At 48.5% G+C, this 17,599-nt stretch overlaps 1 protein-coding gene and 1 pseudogene across 6 annotated transcripts in view; one reads left to right on the top strand and one right to left on the bottom strand.

Moving 5' to 3' along the window:
* Positions 1-17,599, top strand: part of PPP2R5C (protein phosphatase 2 regulatory subunit B'gamma) — a 133,127-nt gene that overhangs the window by 90,244 nt on the left and 25,284 nt on the right. For all 6 annotated transcript variants that reach the window (XM_068540440.1, XM_068540449.1, XM_068540431.1 and 3 more), the window contains 4 exons: positions 10,079-10,189; positions 11,185-11,277; positions 11,366-11,496; positions 15,955-16,014. In XM_068540440.1, the coding sequence (XP_068396541.1) occupies positions 10,079-10,189; positions 11,185-11,277; positions 11,366-11,496; positions 15,955-16,014 (395 nt within the window). The remainder of the gene's footprint in view (positions 1-10,078; positions 10,190-11,184; positions 11,278-11,365; positions 11,497-15,954; positions 16,015-17,599) is intronic.
* Positions 533-717, bottom strand: LOC137767549 (metallothionein-1E pseudogene; annotated as a pseudogene).

The following is a 17,599-nucleotide window of genomic DNA, read 5'->3' as shown; positions in this document are numbered from 1 at the left end:
TTGATGTTGTTGGGTTTAAATCTACCATCTTGCTGTATTTTTTCTCTGCTTATCCCATCTGTTTTTTGTTCCCTTTTCCTCTTTTTCTGTTTTCTTTTGGATCAATTGAATACTTTTATGATTACAGTTTCTCTCTTTTGTTGGCTTTTTAACTATCGCTCTTTATTGTTTGATCTCAATTATTTAGCTTTTCTAGAATGCATCTTTAACTTGTCACAGTCAGCCTTCAAGTGACAATGCACCATGTAAATGTCAGTTTACAGCAGCGTACTTCTATTTCTTCTCCGCGAATCTTCCTGCTATTGTCATTTTACTTCTTCGTATGTTATAAACCCCACCACATATTATTTTTAGAAAACAGTTCTATTTTAAAGAGATTTAAATAATTTCTCTTTAAGTCAACAACTTTTATTACAACTCACATATTTCATAGAAGAAGGAATGTAGCGTCAGGTCCGGTTGTAGGAAAAACGGTAAACTGCAGGTTCGTCCTGGTTGCTCTGTTGACACCTGGGGCAGGCTGTCCGCGACATCAGGCACAGCAGCTGCACTTGTCCGAGGCCCCTTTGCGGACGCAGCCCTGGGCACACTTGGCGCAGCCCACGGGGCAGCAGGAGCAGCAGCTCTTCTTGCAGGAGGTCATCTGCAGGCTTTGCAGGTGCAGGAGCCAGCGCAGCTGCAGGAGCCGCCAGTGGGGCAGGAGCACTTGGGGTCCATCTGGAGGAGAGGTGAGGCCCGAGGTCCAAAGCAAGGGGCGCAGCCGCTTCACCGGTCCGGTGGGGGGGCGTGTCTTAAATAATTTTTTAAAACTCTTTTATACTTAACCAGATAGTTATCATTTTCAGTGTTCTTCATTCTGGTATCCATCCTTCAAGCAGAAGGATATCAGTTTCCTTCTGCTTGAAGGACTTTCTTTAATTTCTCTTGTAGCACAGATCTACCGGTGATTAATTCTTTTAGCATTTGTTCATCTGAAAAAGTCTTTCTGTTGCCTTTTTTTTTTTTTTTGACAGATCTTTATTGGAGTATAATTGCTTCACAATACTGTGTTAGTTTCTGTTGCACAACAAAGCGAATCAGCCATATGCATACACATGTCCCCATATCCCCTCCCTCTTGAGCCTCCTTCCCATCCTCCCTATCCCACCCCTCTAGGTCATTGCAAAGCACCGAGCCTATCTCCCTGTGCTATGCGGCTGCTTCCCACTAGCTAACTATTTTACATTCGGTAGTGTATATATGTCGATGCTACTCTTACTTCGTCCCAGCTTCCCCCTCCCACCCCATGTCCTCAAGTCCATTCTCTATGTCTACCTCTTTATTCCTGCCCTGCAACTAGGTTCATCAGTACCTTTTTTTTTTTTTAGTTTCCATGTATATGCGTTAGCATACGGTATTTGTTTTTCTCTTTATGACTTAGTTCACTCTGTGTGACAGACTCTAGGTCCATCCACCTCACTACAAATAACTCAATTTCGTTTCTTTTTATGGCTGAGTAATATTCCATTGTATATATGTGCTCATCTTTATCCATTCATCTGTCGATGGATTGCCTTTGACTTTGAAAGAAATGCAGGCATACCTCATTTTATTATGCTTCACTTTATTGCACTTCACACATATTGTGTTTTTCACAAATTGAAGGTTTGTGGCAACCCTGCATCCAGCCAGTCTATTGGCACTGTTTTTCCAAAATCATTTGCTCACTTCCTGTCTCTGCGTCACATTTTGGTAATTCTCAAAATATTTCAAACCCTCCAACAGCAAAAAGATTGACTCTCTGAAGGCTCAGATAATGGTTAGCATTTTTTAGCAATAAAGCATTTTTTTAACTAGCGTATGCACTTTTTTTTTTTTGGACATAATGCTACTGCACACTTAATAGACTACAGTATAGTTTAGGTATAACTTTTATAAGCACTGGGAAATCAAAAACTTTGTGTGACTAGCTTTTCTCTGACATTCACGTTATTGCAGTGGTCTGGAGCTGAACCCACAATACCTCTGGTGGGTATAGAACAACAGGTCAAAGTTTAATCCTTTAAAAATTTTGCTCCACTGTCTTCTCGCTTGCATTGTTTCTGATAAGAAATCTGCTGCCATTCCTATCTCTGTTCCTCTGGACATAATGTATCTTTTTCTCCTCTGGCTACTTTTTAAGATTTTTTCTGTTCTTTTTAAGCAAGCAACTTGATTATGATGTGCCTTGGTGTAGTTTCTTTCTTTTTCTTGTCTTTGAAGTTCGTTTATAGTTTTTATGAAATTTAGGAAAGTATTTGGCCCTTATCTCTTCAAATATTTTTTTCTGTCTCCCACACCTTGTCCTTTAGAGGCTCCAGTGAAATGTGTTTTAGGCCTCATAGAGTTGTTCCACAGCTGACTTATGCTCTTTTTCTCTAAAGTCTTTCTTTTCTTTGTGTGTTTCATTTGGTGATTCCCTTTGCTGTCTTCAAGTTCAGTAACCTTTTCTGCAATGTCTCAGCTTTTGTTAATTTCCCTCCGTAAATTTTTCATCTCATATTGTAGTCTTCATCTCATGTAGTTTATGTCTTTTCAATATCTTCATGTCTCCACCTAACTTTTTGAACACACAGAATACTATTTTAGCCTTATCTGTTAATTCTACCATTGTGTCAATTCCAAGTCAGTTCAGTTGATTGGTTTTCCTTCTTGTTATAAATGATATTTTTCATGCTGCTTTGTGTGTCTAGTCATTTTTTATTGGACGTCTGACCATGTGGATTTTGCCTTGATGAGTACTGCATACTTATATATTTCTATTAATATCTGGAGATTTGTTTGGGATGCAGTTACTTGCAAACAGTTTGATCCTTTTGGTTCTTGCTTTTAAGATGTGTCAGGAAGGACTATAGGCATAATCACTCTATGGCTAATGATCCCCCACTACTGAGACAAGACCCTTCCGATTAGGAGCCCAGTCCTCTGTGAATTAACGGAATTTTCCAGTCTGGTTGACGGGAACAGGAACTGCTCCGGCCCTGGGTGAGTACTGGGTCTCTCTGGTCTTTTCAGGTGGTTCTTTTTGCAGCCTCCAGTAGTTTGCTCACCCCAATGGGCTGATCAGTCCTCTTCTGAATAGTTCAGGAGGACCTCTGCAATCTCTGGAGTTCTCTCTGTGCAGCTCTCTTCTCTCTGGGACTTTGCCTTGCAGATTCTAACCACCTATGTCTGCTGGACTTCACCCGGGTTCTTCCTCCCTGTGCTGCAACCTGGAAATTCTATCAAAGGAGAAAGCTGGGCACTTGTTTCCCATCTCTCAGAAATCTCTCTCTGTCTTGCACTGTCTGAAATCCATGTCTTGCAAACCAGAATTCCATGTGTTTTTCCTTGGGTTTTTTGGTTGTTTCAGGAAGTTGGGCAAATCCCATTCCTGTTACTCTGTCTTGTCCGGAAGTATAAGTCTCTGCTTTCATTTACAATAGATACTCAATCAGTACTTAATTCCATCCACACAGGTGATCCAACAACGATTCTAAAAAACATACTAACCGAAGGTTATTTGCATAATTTATAATTTTGTAACTGTATGCATCTAGTCAGTGGAGGGGGGGCACACAGCAAGAAAACAGTTGGCTCTACATATATGACTAGGAAATAAGTACTTTAGCTCTGAAGCTTCCCTTCCCTTTTCAGTTCATTTCTATCATGTAGAATGCAGAATGTATAGTGTTTTGTTTTGTTTTTTAATTTTTATTTTATTTTTTATATTTATTTATTTATTTGGCTGTGCCGGGTCTTAGTTGCAGCATGTGGTATCTTTTAGTTGTGGCATGTAGGCTCTAATGCCCTGACCAGGGATCTAACTCGGGCCCCCTGCATTGGGAGCACAGAGTCTTAACCACTGGACCACCAGGGAAGAACGCTGATGGTAAAATCTAGTTGGTGGCTATATCGTTAGTCACTATAAAATTCAACTGTTTTGCATTGAGGTTTTTCATAACAAGATATTAGGGAATACATCATTCAGAAGCCTTATGTAAAACTCACCTTTGGACCAGAGTAAGTAACTTAAGAAAAGCTTCCAGTTCCAATGTTGTGTTTAAATAACACCAATTGAATTATAAGTATTACAGATGAGTGGTTATCTTTTGTAGGTAAATTTTCTATTCTTAAACTCAAAAATAAAAAGTAAAGAATAAACTCCTATGCACAGTTGTAAATGACTAGCATATTTTCATTTGAAGAAGATGCTATTATACACTTAGTTGTGAAATGGTCATAAAATTAAAAGTCCACTGTTTGAAAACTTGAGAGTAAATTTCCTTTATTAAGTATTCTACAAAGATTTGTAGGTATTTATTTCTGTATCTTTAACTTTGATTGAGAGCATATTTGAGTGATTGTGAAAATAGCAAGCTGTTCAAAGTAAGAGTTTAGCTTGTACTTCTTTTCTTCGGGCACCTATTTGGAGGTAAAGCTGCATCTTTGAAAGCAGCTCTTGCCTTAGAGAAAGTGGTGATGTGGATTTGTGGAGGAGGAGACCCAGCTTCACTCACCTCTCGTGCGAGTGCTTGCTCTGTGCCAGGCGGTGCCATGGGCCTTGGGAGGTGGTGCCAGGAGTGAAGACATTAGGCCAAGAATTACCCGACCATCCCGTTATATTTGAGACAAAGATCACAAAGAAAAGGGGCAGGATGATAGAAGAGCTTGAAATCAGGGACCCAATTGGGCCTGGGGTCGGGGGAGGCTCCCCTGACGAAAATACGCTGCAGCTGAGAGCTGAGGTTTAATCGGGAAGTTTTCAGGTAATTACTTGGTGGTGCAGTCAATAAGGTGACTGTTAGGTGCTTTTCCCAAAGGATCCACTTGCTCTCAGCAGGTCTTTGAGGATCTACTAGGTGCCGGGCGCTACGGCAGGTGATGGAGGGTCAGCAGTGAGTGAATCGTCAAGCGAACATTCCCCAGGATGATACCTGAATTCTGCTGTGAAACCAGATTGAACTAATTCTACAAGTGAAGAAAGGGACAGTTCTTCCCTTTAAGATTGCTACTAGGATTTTTACCATCCACCTAAAAAACGAGTTAGAGTTCTATGTAAGATTGCTTTTAAAGTATAAATTGCTTTGTGGAGAAGTTACGTCTTTGTGATACGATGTCATCTCACACTGGAGAAGGGAAGGGTCCTCATTCGTTCGGCTATCCTTCAGTGCCTTTCTTAGGGTTTTCATGCTCTCATTGAGGCCTTGTAACTGGGTTGTGAGTTCCTAGGCCCTTGGTCATTTTTGCGGCCTAGTACCTGGGGTCCTCCTATCAGTTATGTTTCCTCGTTGCCTGTTGTTGGTGGAGAAGATGTTGCTGTTAGGTTTGGGTTTTGGGTCTTTGTATGGGTGGCCCAGCTGTGATGGTCTGACTGTTGTCTCTGTTGGTTTTTCCAGTTATATCATTTGCAACCAAATGACAGCTTTCTATTTAAAATATAATGTGGAAGGGCTCCCTACCTCCCCACCTCCGAAATGTATCTCTTAGCAATATGACCCTCAGAACCTGGTATTCCTGTTACAGGAGGAAGAGCTGTAATTTGGCCTTTGGTGGACTCACCTTTATAAACCCTATCACATGAATAAAACAAAATCAATAACATAGTAGAAAACCCTTGGGGCGTCCCTGGTGGCGCAGTGGTTAAGACTCTGCCTGCCAGTGCAGGGGGCACAGGTTCGATCCCTGGTCCGGGAAGATCCCACATGCCGTGGAGCAGCTAAGCCCGTGCGCCACAACTACTGAACCTGCGCTCTAGAGCCCACGAGCCGCAACTACTGAGCCTGCATGTTGCAACTACTGAAGCCTGCGCGCCTAGAGCCCGTGCTCTGCAACAAGAGAAGCCACCGCAATGAGAAGCCCGCTCACCGCAATGAAGAGGAGACCCCGCTGGCCGCAACTAGAGAAAGCCCGCATGCAGCAACGAAAACCCAACGCAGCCCCGCCCACACCCACCCCCAAAAAAAGAGAAAACCTTTGTGGTTTTAAACAGAGAACTGAATAATCAACCTTTCTTTCCTTGTTGTCTCTGAAATTAGATTATCAGCGTTTCTTTTTGGAGTGTATCCCTTCCTGTCTTAAACCTTTATATGTTCCACTGTACTGCAGTTGTGTCACAGCATGAATATTTTATTACTTCACCCACTGGTGATGAATATTACAGGTATAGAAAGGCTGCGTGTTATTGCTGAATTGTGAGAATTTTGCATAAACGCTTCTTGAGCCATTTTGGTTTGCATTTATTCTATAAATTTAGCAACTGGGAGAAGAACATCTGCAGGATCATTTAAATACTGAAAGTAGAAATGTCAAGAAAGCTGTAAAAGCAGGTGCTTCCTACTACCACGGTCAGTCCACGCCACACTCGGGGGCTGCGTGGGTCACATATGTGCACGCCTGCACGCATGGTGACGTGTCTGTTTCACACATGCCCAGTGCAAAGAAAGGATTTACCCTCTTTCAACAGGTGAGGAAACCAAAGATTGAGCAGGCTTCTCAGTCTCGGGTCCTGGTCTGAGTGAGAAGAGGGCCTGGCGAGGCTGTCCCCTGAGGCCACGCTGCCTCTCTCTGTGCAAGAGCTGATTCTAGCTCTGTGTCCAGGGATCACGGTGCACTCCGAATCAGTGTGTCTCAGCCGAGAGGTTGTGATGGATCTGCGTGATCCGCATCAGATCTGAGACTTCTAGACCTACAGTAGAAACAGATTCCCTCCGGTTTCCACGGCGTGATACTGACGACGATCGCCTTCTGTGGCTCTCAGGCTAAACTCCACGCATGTAGACAGCATGCAGATGTCAGCACCACGGCACTCAGCTAGTTTGACCCCTGAAGCTGCTGTGCTAGGAAATGTTGGTGGGTTAGAAACCCATGGGCAGCTCAAGGTGGCCTGCTGTTTCCCTTCTGCTCTTTAATCTACGTATGAGTTTTTAGTGTCTTTAGCCTTTTCTAGAGGTGAGCATTAAATTAATGTGGTAGGAAAAGAGGGTAGAAATTACAGCGTGAGGTTTTTGTTGTTGTGTGAAAGATACAACTTTTTATCCATTAGAGTTGGCCAGTAATAAAACTTGCTGGTTCGAGGATGGTCAGTCATCCTCCCAGGACATGAGAAGGGGACTTTCGCATTCAAAGCAAGTTGGTCTACGGCCCCTTGCAGGCCCCTGACTCAGCACCTGGGATTCGGTGAATGTGTAGGTGTTGCGGACGGGCTGTAGCTGACTGAACACTGTGCAGTGGGACTTCAACTTGAGGCTGGAATCATTAGCTTTACTACAGCAGGTTACTCAGGAATCTCAGCTGACCAGGTGGATCCATCAGAGTCCTTCCAGAGAAACAGAACCAGTAGGATGGAGACAGACAGAGAGAGACAGAGAGAGGGATGGATGGATGGATGGATGGATGGATGGATGGGTGGGTGGGTGGGTGGGTGGGTGGATTTTTGAGGAACTGTCTTATGCCTTGTGGAGTCAGACGGGGCAAATCTGAACTCCGTGAGGCAGGCTCAGACGCTGCCATCCACAGTGGAATTGCTTCTTCCTCAGGGAAACCAGTTTTGCTCTTAGAAGACTTTTCAACTGATTGGTTGAGGCCCACCACGTTCTCCTTTACTTAAAGTCAGCTGATCTAGATGTGACCACAATTCCTAAACGCCATCACGGTGACACTCAGATTGCTGTCTGATTGAGTAATGGGTACTCTAAGCCGTCACACGGGTACGTTTTATTTTTTTCAGCCATCGCCTTTAATCACGATCTGTTCTGTCTCCCTTCCCTGCCCCTCTGGTTCCAGCTGTCGCACCTAGTTTATCGCTTCAGTCCCCGACTCAGCACCTCATCTATCCCCGCCTTCCCCTTGGGCAGCCTGGCCGGCGAGGGACCTGAAGCGGGAGAGGAGGGGCCGAGGGCCGCAGCGCCTGTGCCTGATGTCCTGCGGCAGCCTGGCCTCTGCCCGGGCGGCGGCCCCTCCCAGGGGGCATCTGTGCTCTGGAGAGCGTTGGGCTTCCGGAAAGACCCTCCCTGAGGGGCAGCCATCCCCCCTTGTGCCCCAGCCTCCAGCCCCTGCCCGGGCGAGCTGACCGCTGCTCTCTCCCCCCTGACCCCCGCAGCCCTCGCGTGCAGCCTCCGAGGTGGCCCGTGTGTGTGCTCCCCTCTGGGTGCCCTGTGCCGCGATGTCACGGGCACGCGGGCAAGTCTCCCAGAGAGGCAGCACGGCGGTGCCCACAGACACCTCTGCCCCCAGGGACGCGGCCTGGATCCACGGTCCCCACCCTGGTCTCTGGGTGACTCTTGGAGCCCCTGATCACTGGCTTTGAGGGAGAGGATTGGGAAGCCCCCCCAGGAGTGCCACACCCCACAGAGGCCTTGGGCTCCTTTCTGACCCTGTCCTCTCCGCGCTCCACGGCCGCGGGTGACAGGGCTGGTTCTGCTGCCCCCAACCCCACCCCGCAGGCCCGGAGGAGACGGTGGCTGGGCTCCTTGTGTCCCCTTCCTCTGTTCTGTGGGCTTTGGGATCGGGGGGCCTGGGGACCAGCGATGGAGGACGTGCCCCTTCTACCGGACAACACCTGTCCCAGCCTGTGTTCACCGGTCACTGTGGTTTGGGAGGCCTCTTGCGGGGCCCTGTGCACACACCCCATTCACCGGCTCCAGACCTCCTCTTCTTTTTACTTACGTCAGAGGAGCATTACTCATATTTCTATTAAAAGATTTCTTTCATTCCTTGTTTCTGGCTTTCAGTTGCTTGTTCCAGCCATTCTTTGTTGCTCCCGTTCCCGGACTGTCTGCGTCTGCTCCTCTCACACGACGCAGAGAGCAAACATTTGATGCTCGGAGCTTCTAGAGCCCAGGACCTGGGCAGTGTGTGTTTTTCTTCATGGAAAATGGTGTTGCAGGAAGACAGGATACAACAAGACGGGTGCCATGGAGTTTTAGCTTGGTCTTTACAAGACTGTTATCTGAACAGCCAGGTTTGCTCTGAACTCTCCGTAGAGAGCCTCGCTGTTGTAGTGGAGTCGGATTCTATCTTGTAGGTCGGGTGTTTTGATTCTGTGCTTCTGGGCTCGGAGGGACGGAGGGCTTTTTTTGATCACTAGAGTCGAGCTCTGTAACTGGCATATGGCGTGTTCAAAGGTTCGATGAGGTAACATATTTAAACTGACTCTGAAAGAAACATAGGAGGTTATGAATTGGTGATAGTGAAAAACTAGACTTCTACGTTTATATCAGGAACCTGTCAATATATGTTGTGCTTTATTCACATTAACCATACAGGCAGTAAGATGTACCTATGCTCCAAAGAATGGTGGATTTTCTGTAGAAAACATCTGTTGTAAATAAAACACGCTGATTTTTATGAAATGGAGATTGATGGGAGCCTGGGGTGGGGGAGAGTGGTGAGGGACAGTACAGGGTGGAGAGCGGAGAAGAGGGCCGTGAGGCATGCAAGGGAATCGTCCGGACTCCAGAGGAATCTCCTCTCTGTGTGTCCCGTCCAGTCCCCGGGCACACGGACCAGGCTGTCCCGTGGCGTGGCGACTCCTCTCCTTGCTAACATTGCGGCCCTTTCTCTGGAAGCGATCCTTTAGCCACCCACCTGGAAGTTACTCTGTCTTGACCGTTGCCGCTCTCGTCACTGTCACTGCAGAGGACTTTGGCAGGGAAGCTGTGCACGGCCTCCGGTGTGAAGCGGCCTCTGCCATCTTCTCACCGTTTTCAGTTCTTTGATCTCTGCTGTTTCTTTCGTAATCTCACCCTTTTCTTACTAGCGCTTTGAACTTTCTCCTTGCTCTGCACTTACTGGATATAACAAAGGCCTTAGGTGTCATCCCTGCCCATCAGCATCTGTTGGCACTGGTTATCTGAAAGGTCAGGCAGGAACCTTGGTGGCTGGCTGTCCACGGCCGTGGGTCTAGCTGTGGCTTTGACCCAGGCTCTCAGGACCCACACCACTTGTGAATTCTGAGAATAAGGACGAGCCAGATAACCACTGGAAACAGTTGTCATTAGCATTCTTTAAGATTGTTTTAAATGTTCTCTGTAAATATTTTTAATGTCCTGGTTATAATTATAGGATATGTGGATTTTAGTTTGCAGTTAACATGTTTCGAACATTACCACCTTCCTCCAACCCTACGGGAGCAGAATTTGACCCAGAGGAAGACGAGCCAACGTTAGAAGCAGCCTGGCCTCACCTGCAGGTACTGGACTCGGGGGGTGCACCAGACATAGAAGGGCGGGGGTCAGCGTGGGGTCGGGGGGTTCTCCGAAGCAGGAGCCCTGGGCCTGGGCCTCTCCAGCTGGTCGCAGATGGGCCTCTGCACTTCGGTGTCATAGACCCTGCAAACCTGTACACGCGAGAGAAGTATTTTAGCAAAAGAGAGAACGTTTAATGGCTTTTTGTTTGTTTGGACACTCGGCAGAAACTACAAAGATACAGAATTGTCAGTATATTTTCAGTGAAAGTGACCGTGGAATTGAGGTCGGAGGTCTCATGCAAACATTTCTCAGTTTGTGTGCCTGCTATGCGCCCCGAGGCCCATCTGCTTGACTGATGCCTTTTTTCTGACACGTTTTTAAGGAGAAAGGTTGATTGGGCAGGGCGCATACCCCACGAGCTAGATCGGGAGGTCTGGGTCGGCTGAAGGAGGGGAGACGGGGAGGTGAAAAACCTGGGAAGGAGCTCGATGGGGAGCAGACAGGAAGGGCCATCTCGGTAGCAGAACGTCCCCTCCCACGGTGTCACGTGTAACCGTTCGTGACGGGGGAGGAACGTCCCGGCCCTGGGTGACTGTGTCTGTGACCTGCTCACCTGACACCCCCAGCTTCCTGCCCACCTGGCTTTCTGCCGGGACACCTGGAGGCGACAGGCTGCAAACCCCACCTGGAATTTGGTCACAGCCCGGCTTATGGCTGCTGTGCACTGTGGTCTCTGAGCACTGGTGACAACAGCCATGGAAATCATTTGTTTAAATGCCATTTAAGGGTTTAGTCTGTGGTTCTTAGCTAATAGATTAAACAATTACCATCCTCAGTTACAATCAAGCCATGTGATTTGACATAAATCCTTTAGATATGTGCCCTCTTTTTAAGGCTGATATTTGCAGACAAAGATTCAACTCATGGTGTATTTTTAATCTCCATTTAATAAAATACCATGTTATTTGACTCATTGTGGTTTTTTTTTTCCTCCTAGCTTGTTTATGAGTTTTTCTTAAGATTCTTAGAGTCTCCAGATTTCCAACCTAATATAGCGAAGAAATATATTGATCAGAAGTTTGTATTGCAGGTAAGGTACAAGTTAGCTGAAACTACAAACGCTGTAATCGACCATTAGAGAGAATACCGCATCACTGAGTGTCTTTTTCTTCTTGAAGCTTTTAGAGCTCTTTGACAGTGAAGATCCTCGCGAGAGAGATTTTCTTAAAACTACCCTTCACCGAATCTATGGAAAATTCTTAGGCTTAAGAGCTTACATCAGAAAACAGATAAATAATATATTTTATAGGTAAGTCAGTGTGTGGGTGACATTTCCCTTTTTGCATGCTGACGCTCCTGTCACACTCGACGCCCCACCTCACCGTTTCCTTGAGCGAAGTGGCTGTTTCTGAGCAGCTGGCTTGCCGTGTGCAGCTGGGCCCCGTCTACGCCTCCGCCTCTGCGCCGGGCGGGGCCCCCTTCCCTCTGTGCCTGCTTCCCTCCTCCCCCCGCCCCCCAGCTCACACCCGGGATCTGTTCCGGCTTTCACCGGCAGGCCCGGCCACCCTGAACGTGGTTCCTTCTGGATGTGGACGGATCGGTCCATCCGGAGCCAGCGGTTTCCTCGCCCCTGGGTGGTGCTCGTGCCTCCCCGCTGAGTCTCAGTGAAGGAAGGAAGGAGTGAGGGGTGAAGTGGGGAGTCTTGGGAGACCCCACCGTGCGCTGCTGGAAGCAGTGGCTGAGGCCGCGCAGTGTTCGGTGGCCGCAGCCTCCCCAGGCCTGCAGGACCGCAGAGGCCTGGCTCTGCTTTCGTGGGGAGGGCCCCGCCCCAGGGCTCCTGGAGGAATGTTCTGACGGCCCAGCGGTGTTCAGCCTGACCCCGTGACCCCTCACACAGCCTCCCTGTCACCACCCCTCTGAGTCTCAGGGCCTTAACTCCCCTCCATCCGCCGACTCCCATGCCCACGCGCTCTGCGGACGAGCGGGTGTAGGTCCTGGGCGAGCCCTCGGGTGCCCCTCAGGCTCCGGTCTCCCTCCACACCAGGGCCTCGCAGCCTCGCCTGATCCTCCTGGAACGTTCTCACGTCCCCTTCCACCAGCCCTTCTCCTCACCCTCCCAGGCTTCCGGAGACATCCCTGCACCAGGAAGGCCCGCAGCTGGGCGGACGGTCCGGCCTCCTGGGAGGACAGGCATCGAGCCGGCCCCAGCTCCCTGCCTGGCTCCTGGGGGCTCCAGATAAACGTTGATGGATGAAACCGTTAGCGTGGTTTCTTCTCTGTCCCTGGGACGCTCACTGCGCGAGCAGTTTACTCCATGAGTTTTTAGGGGACAGCTTGCCCCACATGCCCCTCACTCCAGGATGCCGCAGGTAGTGATGAGTCCTGGCGGTGACGGGCGGCCTGTCCCTGCTGTCCCTCGCCCTGCCCGCCTGCGGTCGCAAGGTCCGACGCCCCCCCTTACCTTCGCACGTGATGTGGCCTTTCGGTGTCGGAACCTCCAGCTTGCAGGTGGCTTCCCTTCAAACTCCCTCCAAGCTCCCCACGGCCCGTTTATATGATGGAGCCCAGGCTGGACACACCGGCTTAGGTGGTGGCATCGTGTTTCCTAAATGTTATACTCCTATTTTGTATTTCTTGGTGTCGTGTTTCCTTTTGAACAAGATTGTTCCTTGGCCGGCGTACTTATCTATCAAAACGTAGCATACACTATTTAATCACCAGCAGACAGGTAGGATTTCAGTTCCAGTCTTTTAGGCTAAAATGGAAGCTCTGCCTGAAGGTTTCTTCCCTGCGCACGTAGGTTCTGTGCAGAATTACCAGTCAGTGCCTGGGTGAAGGAAGTAGAGAATGCCTCATAACCTTAAGGAACCTTGACTTAGTAACTGAAATTCCTAACTAGGCTGTTGTTCAGAAGTTACAGAGTGCAGCTCGGCTCTCCCTGAGCACTCAGTGCTGGAGTGTGTGGTGTCCTCACGTTGTTTTCAGGAGTCTTTTCTGTAAAAACCGTTCTTGATGCGTACGATCAGGAGGAAGCAGGTTCTGTGGATTCCACAACCGGCCTGGGTCTCCACCTTCAGCACCGCCCCCTCCTCATTCCATGTGAGAAAAATTGCAAGTGATCTCGAGAGCTCTATTCCGCTCATCTGCGTTCCACGTGGTGTAGCTACAGCTGGTTAGACAGCATTTCAGGCGTGTTTGGTTGACCTTCCTGAAAGCGTTAGTGTGAGGTTCCTACTTAACTTCTGTGGGTTCTCACTCTAGTCAACATCTTCACAGGCGAGTTAAACGCAGCTCTGGGTGAGGGATCGTGCCTGCTTGGCAAACAGTGGAGCCTGAAGTTGGGTGGCAGGTGGAGCCCGGGCTTCAGTTCTCTCTGCTGCCGAACAAGCCCCCGCGGCCTGGGGGCTTAAATCAGCTGTTTGCTATTCCTCTCATTCTGTGACCTGCCCGGGGCTCCGTGACCGTGAACGGGTGGCCCCGGGGCGGAGTTCTGTAGTGGCTGCCTGTGGTCCTCAGGGCTCGGCCGGAAGGGCCTCGTCCCTTTGTATCGATCAGAGCCCCTCGGGGAATTGAGGACAGCCCAGCTTCAAGGGAGAGTGACTTCCACCTCTGCGTGTGAGGCACAGAACACGTCCTCCAGGAGGGAGAGGAATAGGTGGCGTCCGTTTTGGAGACTGTCCTTGACAGGCAGGTCCCAGCTCAGTTTTGGGGGAGTCCTAGTTCCTTTTTGCTGAAAGAGGGAGGAACGCTGTAGCCTGCTCTGCGTGGGCCCTTAGGGCTTCCTTCCTGTTTGGCACCCCGCTTTCTTGTTTCCCTCTGGAGAAGAAAGAAGGGGAACTACACTTACATTCTCTTTCCTATACCTACTCCAAGTCTACAAAATAATCAGGAATGAAGAATTTACCGATGAGAATATAGCAGTGTTGATCTAGGAAAACAAAATGGCTTTTGACTAAAGGCTGTCCTTCCTTAAACGTTAGTACTGCTGGAGATAGATCACAGGTGGTGCCCGGGGGCTCGGCCACCTCCACATGCCAGAAGCCGGAGCCGAGCACCCAGGCTTCAGGAGCCTCGCCCACCTGCTGCCTGCACAGCCCTCCAGGTGTAAACAAGAGGAAGAGGGACTGAAGTTGGGTGGTGGCACTCTGACTTTGTGCATCTAAACTGTTCTAAGTATTTCAAATAAAACAGGTGAAGTGAAGGGAGCCCCAGGTGGAGTTTCATAAACAAACTAAAGTGCCTCCCCGTGTAGATGCCCAGGGAGGCTGGGGCTCCCATGAGGCCGGCTTTCCGTCTCAGGGCAGGGGCAGCGGCGGGGCCGACGTGTCTGAGGCTGACACGGGTGCCCCATGCGCAGCGCAGCCTGTCCCCTGCTGCCCTTGATCTGACCAGCCGGGCTGCCAGGGTCCCTCACAGGCACCTTCCTGCCTCGGCTCCGTGCTGTGGCCACATTTGTTTCCGTGTCACTGTGTTTAGCTGCTCAGTGGTTCTGACCCCGGTCCCTGTGGGCTCAACTCCGATCTGTCTAAGCTGGTGTCCGAGCCTCCGTGTGTCTGCCTTTCCCGCCCGTCGCCCACCTTTGTTCTAGCCAAACGGGCTCTCTCCCCGCTCCACGCCCCCACTTTGAAGGATCTGTCAAAAACCTAGAGACGTCAGACCCGCTCCTCAGGAGTACGTCACACTTTGTGGGTGTTTGACCTGTTCTGGACCTTAAGGTCACTCTTCCGTTTGTTTCAAACAGGGACAATGAAAAATTTTAATCATCACAAACACTTATTTTTGGCCTAGAGCTGGCTCCAAACTAGTAGTTTTTGTCTGATAGGCAGAACCTTTTTCAGACCCCAGACACCTCTCGCTTCAGGCAGAATTCGCTGTGTGTGTTGGTTTAGCCTGACTCCAGGTGAGCCAGGCTGTGGGGCAGGAGCAGGTTGTTTCTGAGGAATCCTTGGAGAGAGAAGATGCTTTCCTGTTTCCTGTCCCTGTTCCCTCTCCCTGGGCCCAGTTTATTCAGCAGTCGTGTTTCAAGCACCGGTCAGATGCCAGGCTCAGCCCTAGCACCAGGGACACGGTAACGATAAGTCCTCGTCCCCATCCTCAGGCTGACACAGGGTGCAGGAGCTGCTGGGAGCCCCAGGGAGCATGCACGGGGGCCCCGAGGGAGTGGTCTCTTGGGGCAAGTGAGTAGGGCTACTCAGGTGGGGGTTTCAGAAGATGGCACCTGAAGCAGCACAGGGAAAGTGTGAGGTGTCAGAGAGGAAGTAGGGGAGACGACCCCCGTGGTGAGGAGGTAACTTGTACCCTTTGCAGAGACTGTGCTAAATATCGGAGGCTTTAAAATTGAGTAAGATGTCAACTTAGGTTGAAATACAGCAAAAAATAAAATGGATTAAGGGATGGATAGAGAGATGTATGTGTGATAAAGCAAACAGCAAGTTGTTTGCTGTCAAATCTGGGTGGTTGAAATACAGGTGCTCACTGTAAACATCTTTTCACTTTATGTTTGAAACTTTCAAAATAAAACATTAGGGAGAAATGTGAGCAAGCCCATGCTCTCTGCCCTCTGAGTGTCTGCATGTCCAGGCTTTGAGGAGTGTCTCTGGTGACAATTAGCAGTGCCCCCGGAACGGTTTTCACAAACAGATTTGCTTATTGTTGCCTGGCTACGTGGTTTTCTTCCTAAAAGCATTGTTTTCTTATTCAGAGGATTTTAGTCTTTTCCAGCCATTATTTCAGTGTCTAATTCTAAATGACAAATTGCTTTTTCTAGATTTATTTATGAAACAGAGCATCACAATGGCATAGCAGAATTACTGGAAATACTGGGAAGGTAAGTTGTCTCTGTTATTGGTAGCGAAAGGCCTTAGATGGAATTTATGCCAAATGATCCAGTTCATTGCGTCCCACAGCCCCCTCCCCAAGGCAAGGCAATTTAAACCGTTCTCTAGAAGGACGTAAAGAAGCCTCACTTGATGGCCGGGGCTGGTGAGCTCTTGGATCAGAACTTAATGACACTAAATGACAAACCTCTCCCATCCCCATGGTTCCATACGTAGATTCTGTTTCATGTACCTCAGGAGCATTACTATGGGAACACAATTTCAATTATTTCCTCAAGAGCAGTGTTAAAAATAGTTACATTAAGAAGGTTTATATTTGACACTTAGAAGAAGAATAGGTCGTTTATTGTACATTTGGGGTATCGAGTAAATGCTAATGTGTTGCTTTGATTTTATAAATTTTTCATATGTATACTTAAAAAATAATTAACATTTCAAAATTTCATCGTCTTAATCCAGGTAGAGTTCTTGCTTGCTATCTTTTTTTTTTTTTTTTTTAATCAGTGACCTATAGGTTTTCTATCAGACCTCCTAACTCACTGATTCCCAAACAGAGTTCCTCAGGGTTCCACGGCTGAATAAGCTTGGAAGTGCTTTCTCCCCAGCACCTTACTTGGGGATTCAGTGCATGTTAGCAGCTAAAGGTTCTGAGGAGTCCTGCAGGGAAGAAACTGTACTCGTGCTTCATGTAGTGATTCCCAGAACTATCTGAACACAGTAAGCTTTTCAGAGGAGCCCTGTTGTCATCTGGTGGATCTGTGGTCCAGCCCTTCTGAAAACAACTCTCCTCGCTGTTTCAGATATAATGTAAAACAAATGACGGTCCGCGTGGGGAACTCTACACTGACACAGTCCCAGGTTTCTCTCTCCCAGCAGAGTGTAGTGAGGGCTTGAGTCGGTGCCCTTACTAGCTGTCCGGCCTTACTTAACCACTCTCGCCTCCCGTTTCCTTATCTATAAAATGGAAAGATACTCATATTCACGTCTGAGGTGGTTGCCAGGCTGGGGTGAACTGAGTAAAGTGTCCAGTAAATTGTCCACTGCCACACCGCACGCAAGGGCCTCAGAGGCCCTCTCCTGTCCCCTCATTTGAACGCACACACCATCCTGGAGGCCACTTCAGGCTAACCCTGCCTGCAGCTCCCGTGTGCCCCAGGCTCATGAAGGAGGGACCAATTTAGAAATCGCTTGAACTGCTTCTACAGCTCGCAGGAACTTACCTCGTTATAAAGCCAGATAGATAAAATACTTGATGTCACAAACAAACGCTTCAGCTTGGAGGTTAAGAGCGGGGGACCCCCTTTCCTTGCGGAAGGGAACAGCTTTCTTGTTGATTTTGAAACAACGCCAATTTGCACACTCAGACTCTGTTCTGCCAGCACTAGCATGATGGGGCAGGATTTCTCTGGGCAAGTGTGAATTCCTAAAGACGGTGAAGGCCGGAGGAAGGTGCCGCCCGGTCTTCATGGCCCTGCCTGAGGAAGGAGCTTTTACCCCCCGGAGACTCCTGCTCTTCCGGGTAGCTCCCTGTAAACTCAGAACTTTTAAATTGTCCTGTAGTTACAAGATAAAAAT

The sequence above is a fragment of the Eschrichtius robustus genome, chromosome 1 (assembly GCF_028021215.1).
Source record: "Eschrichtius robustus isolate mEscRob2 chromosome 1, mEscRob2.pri, whole genome shotgun sequence".
Lineage (NCBI taxonomy): Eukaryota > Metazoa > Chordata > Mammalia > Artiodactyla > Eschrichtiidae > Eschrichtius > Eschrichtius robustus.
Note: the sequence above shows the minus strand (reverse complement) of the source record. Positions and strands in the feature narration are given on the sequence as shown.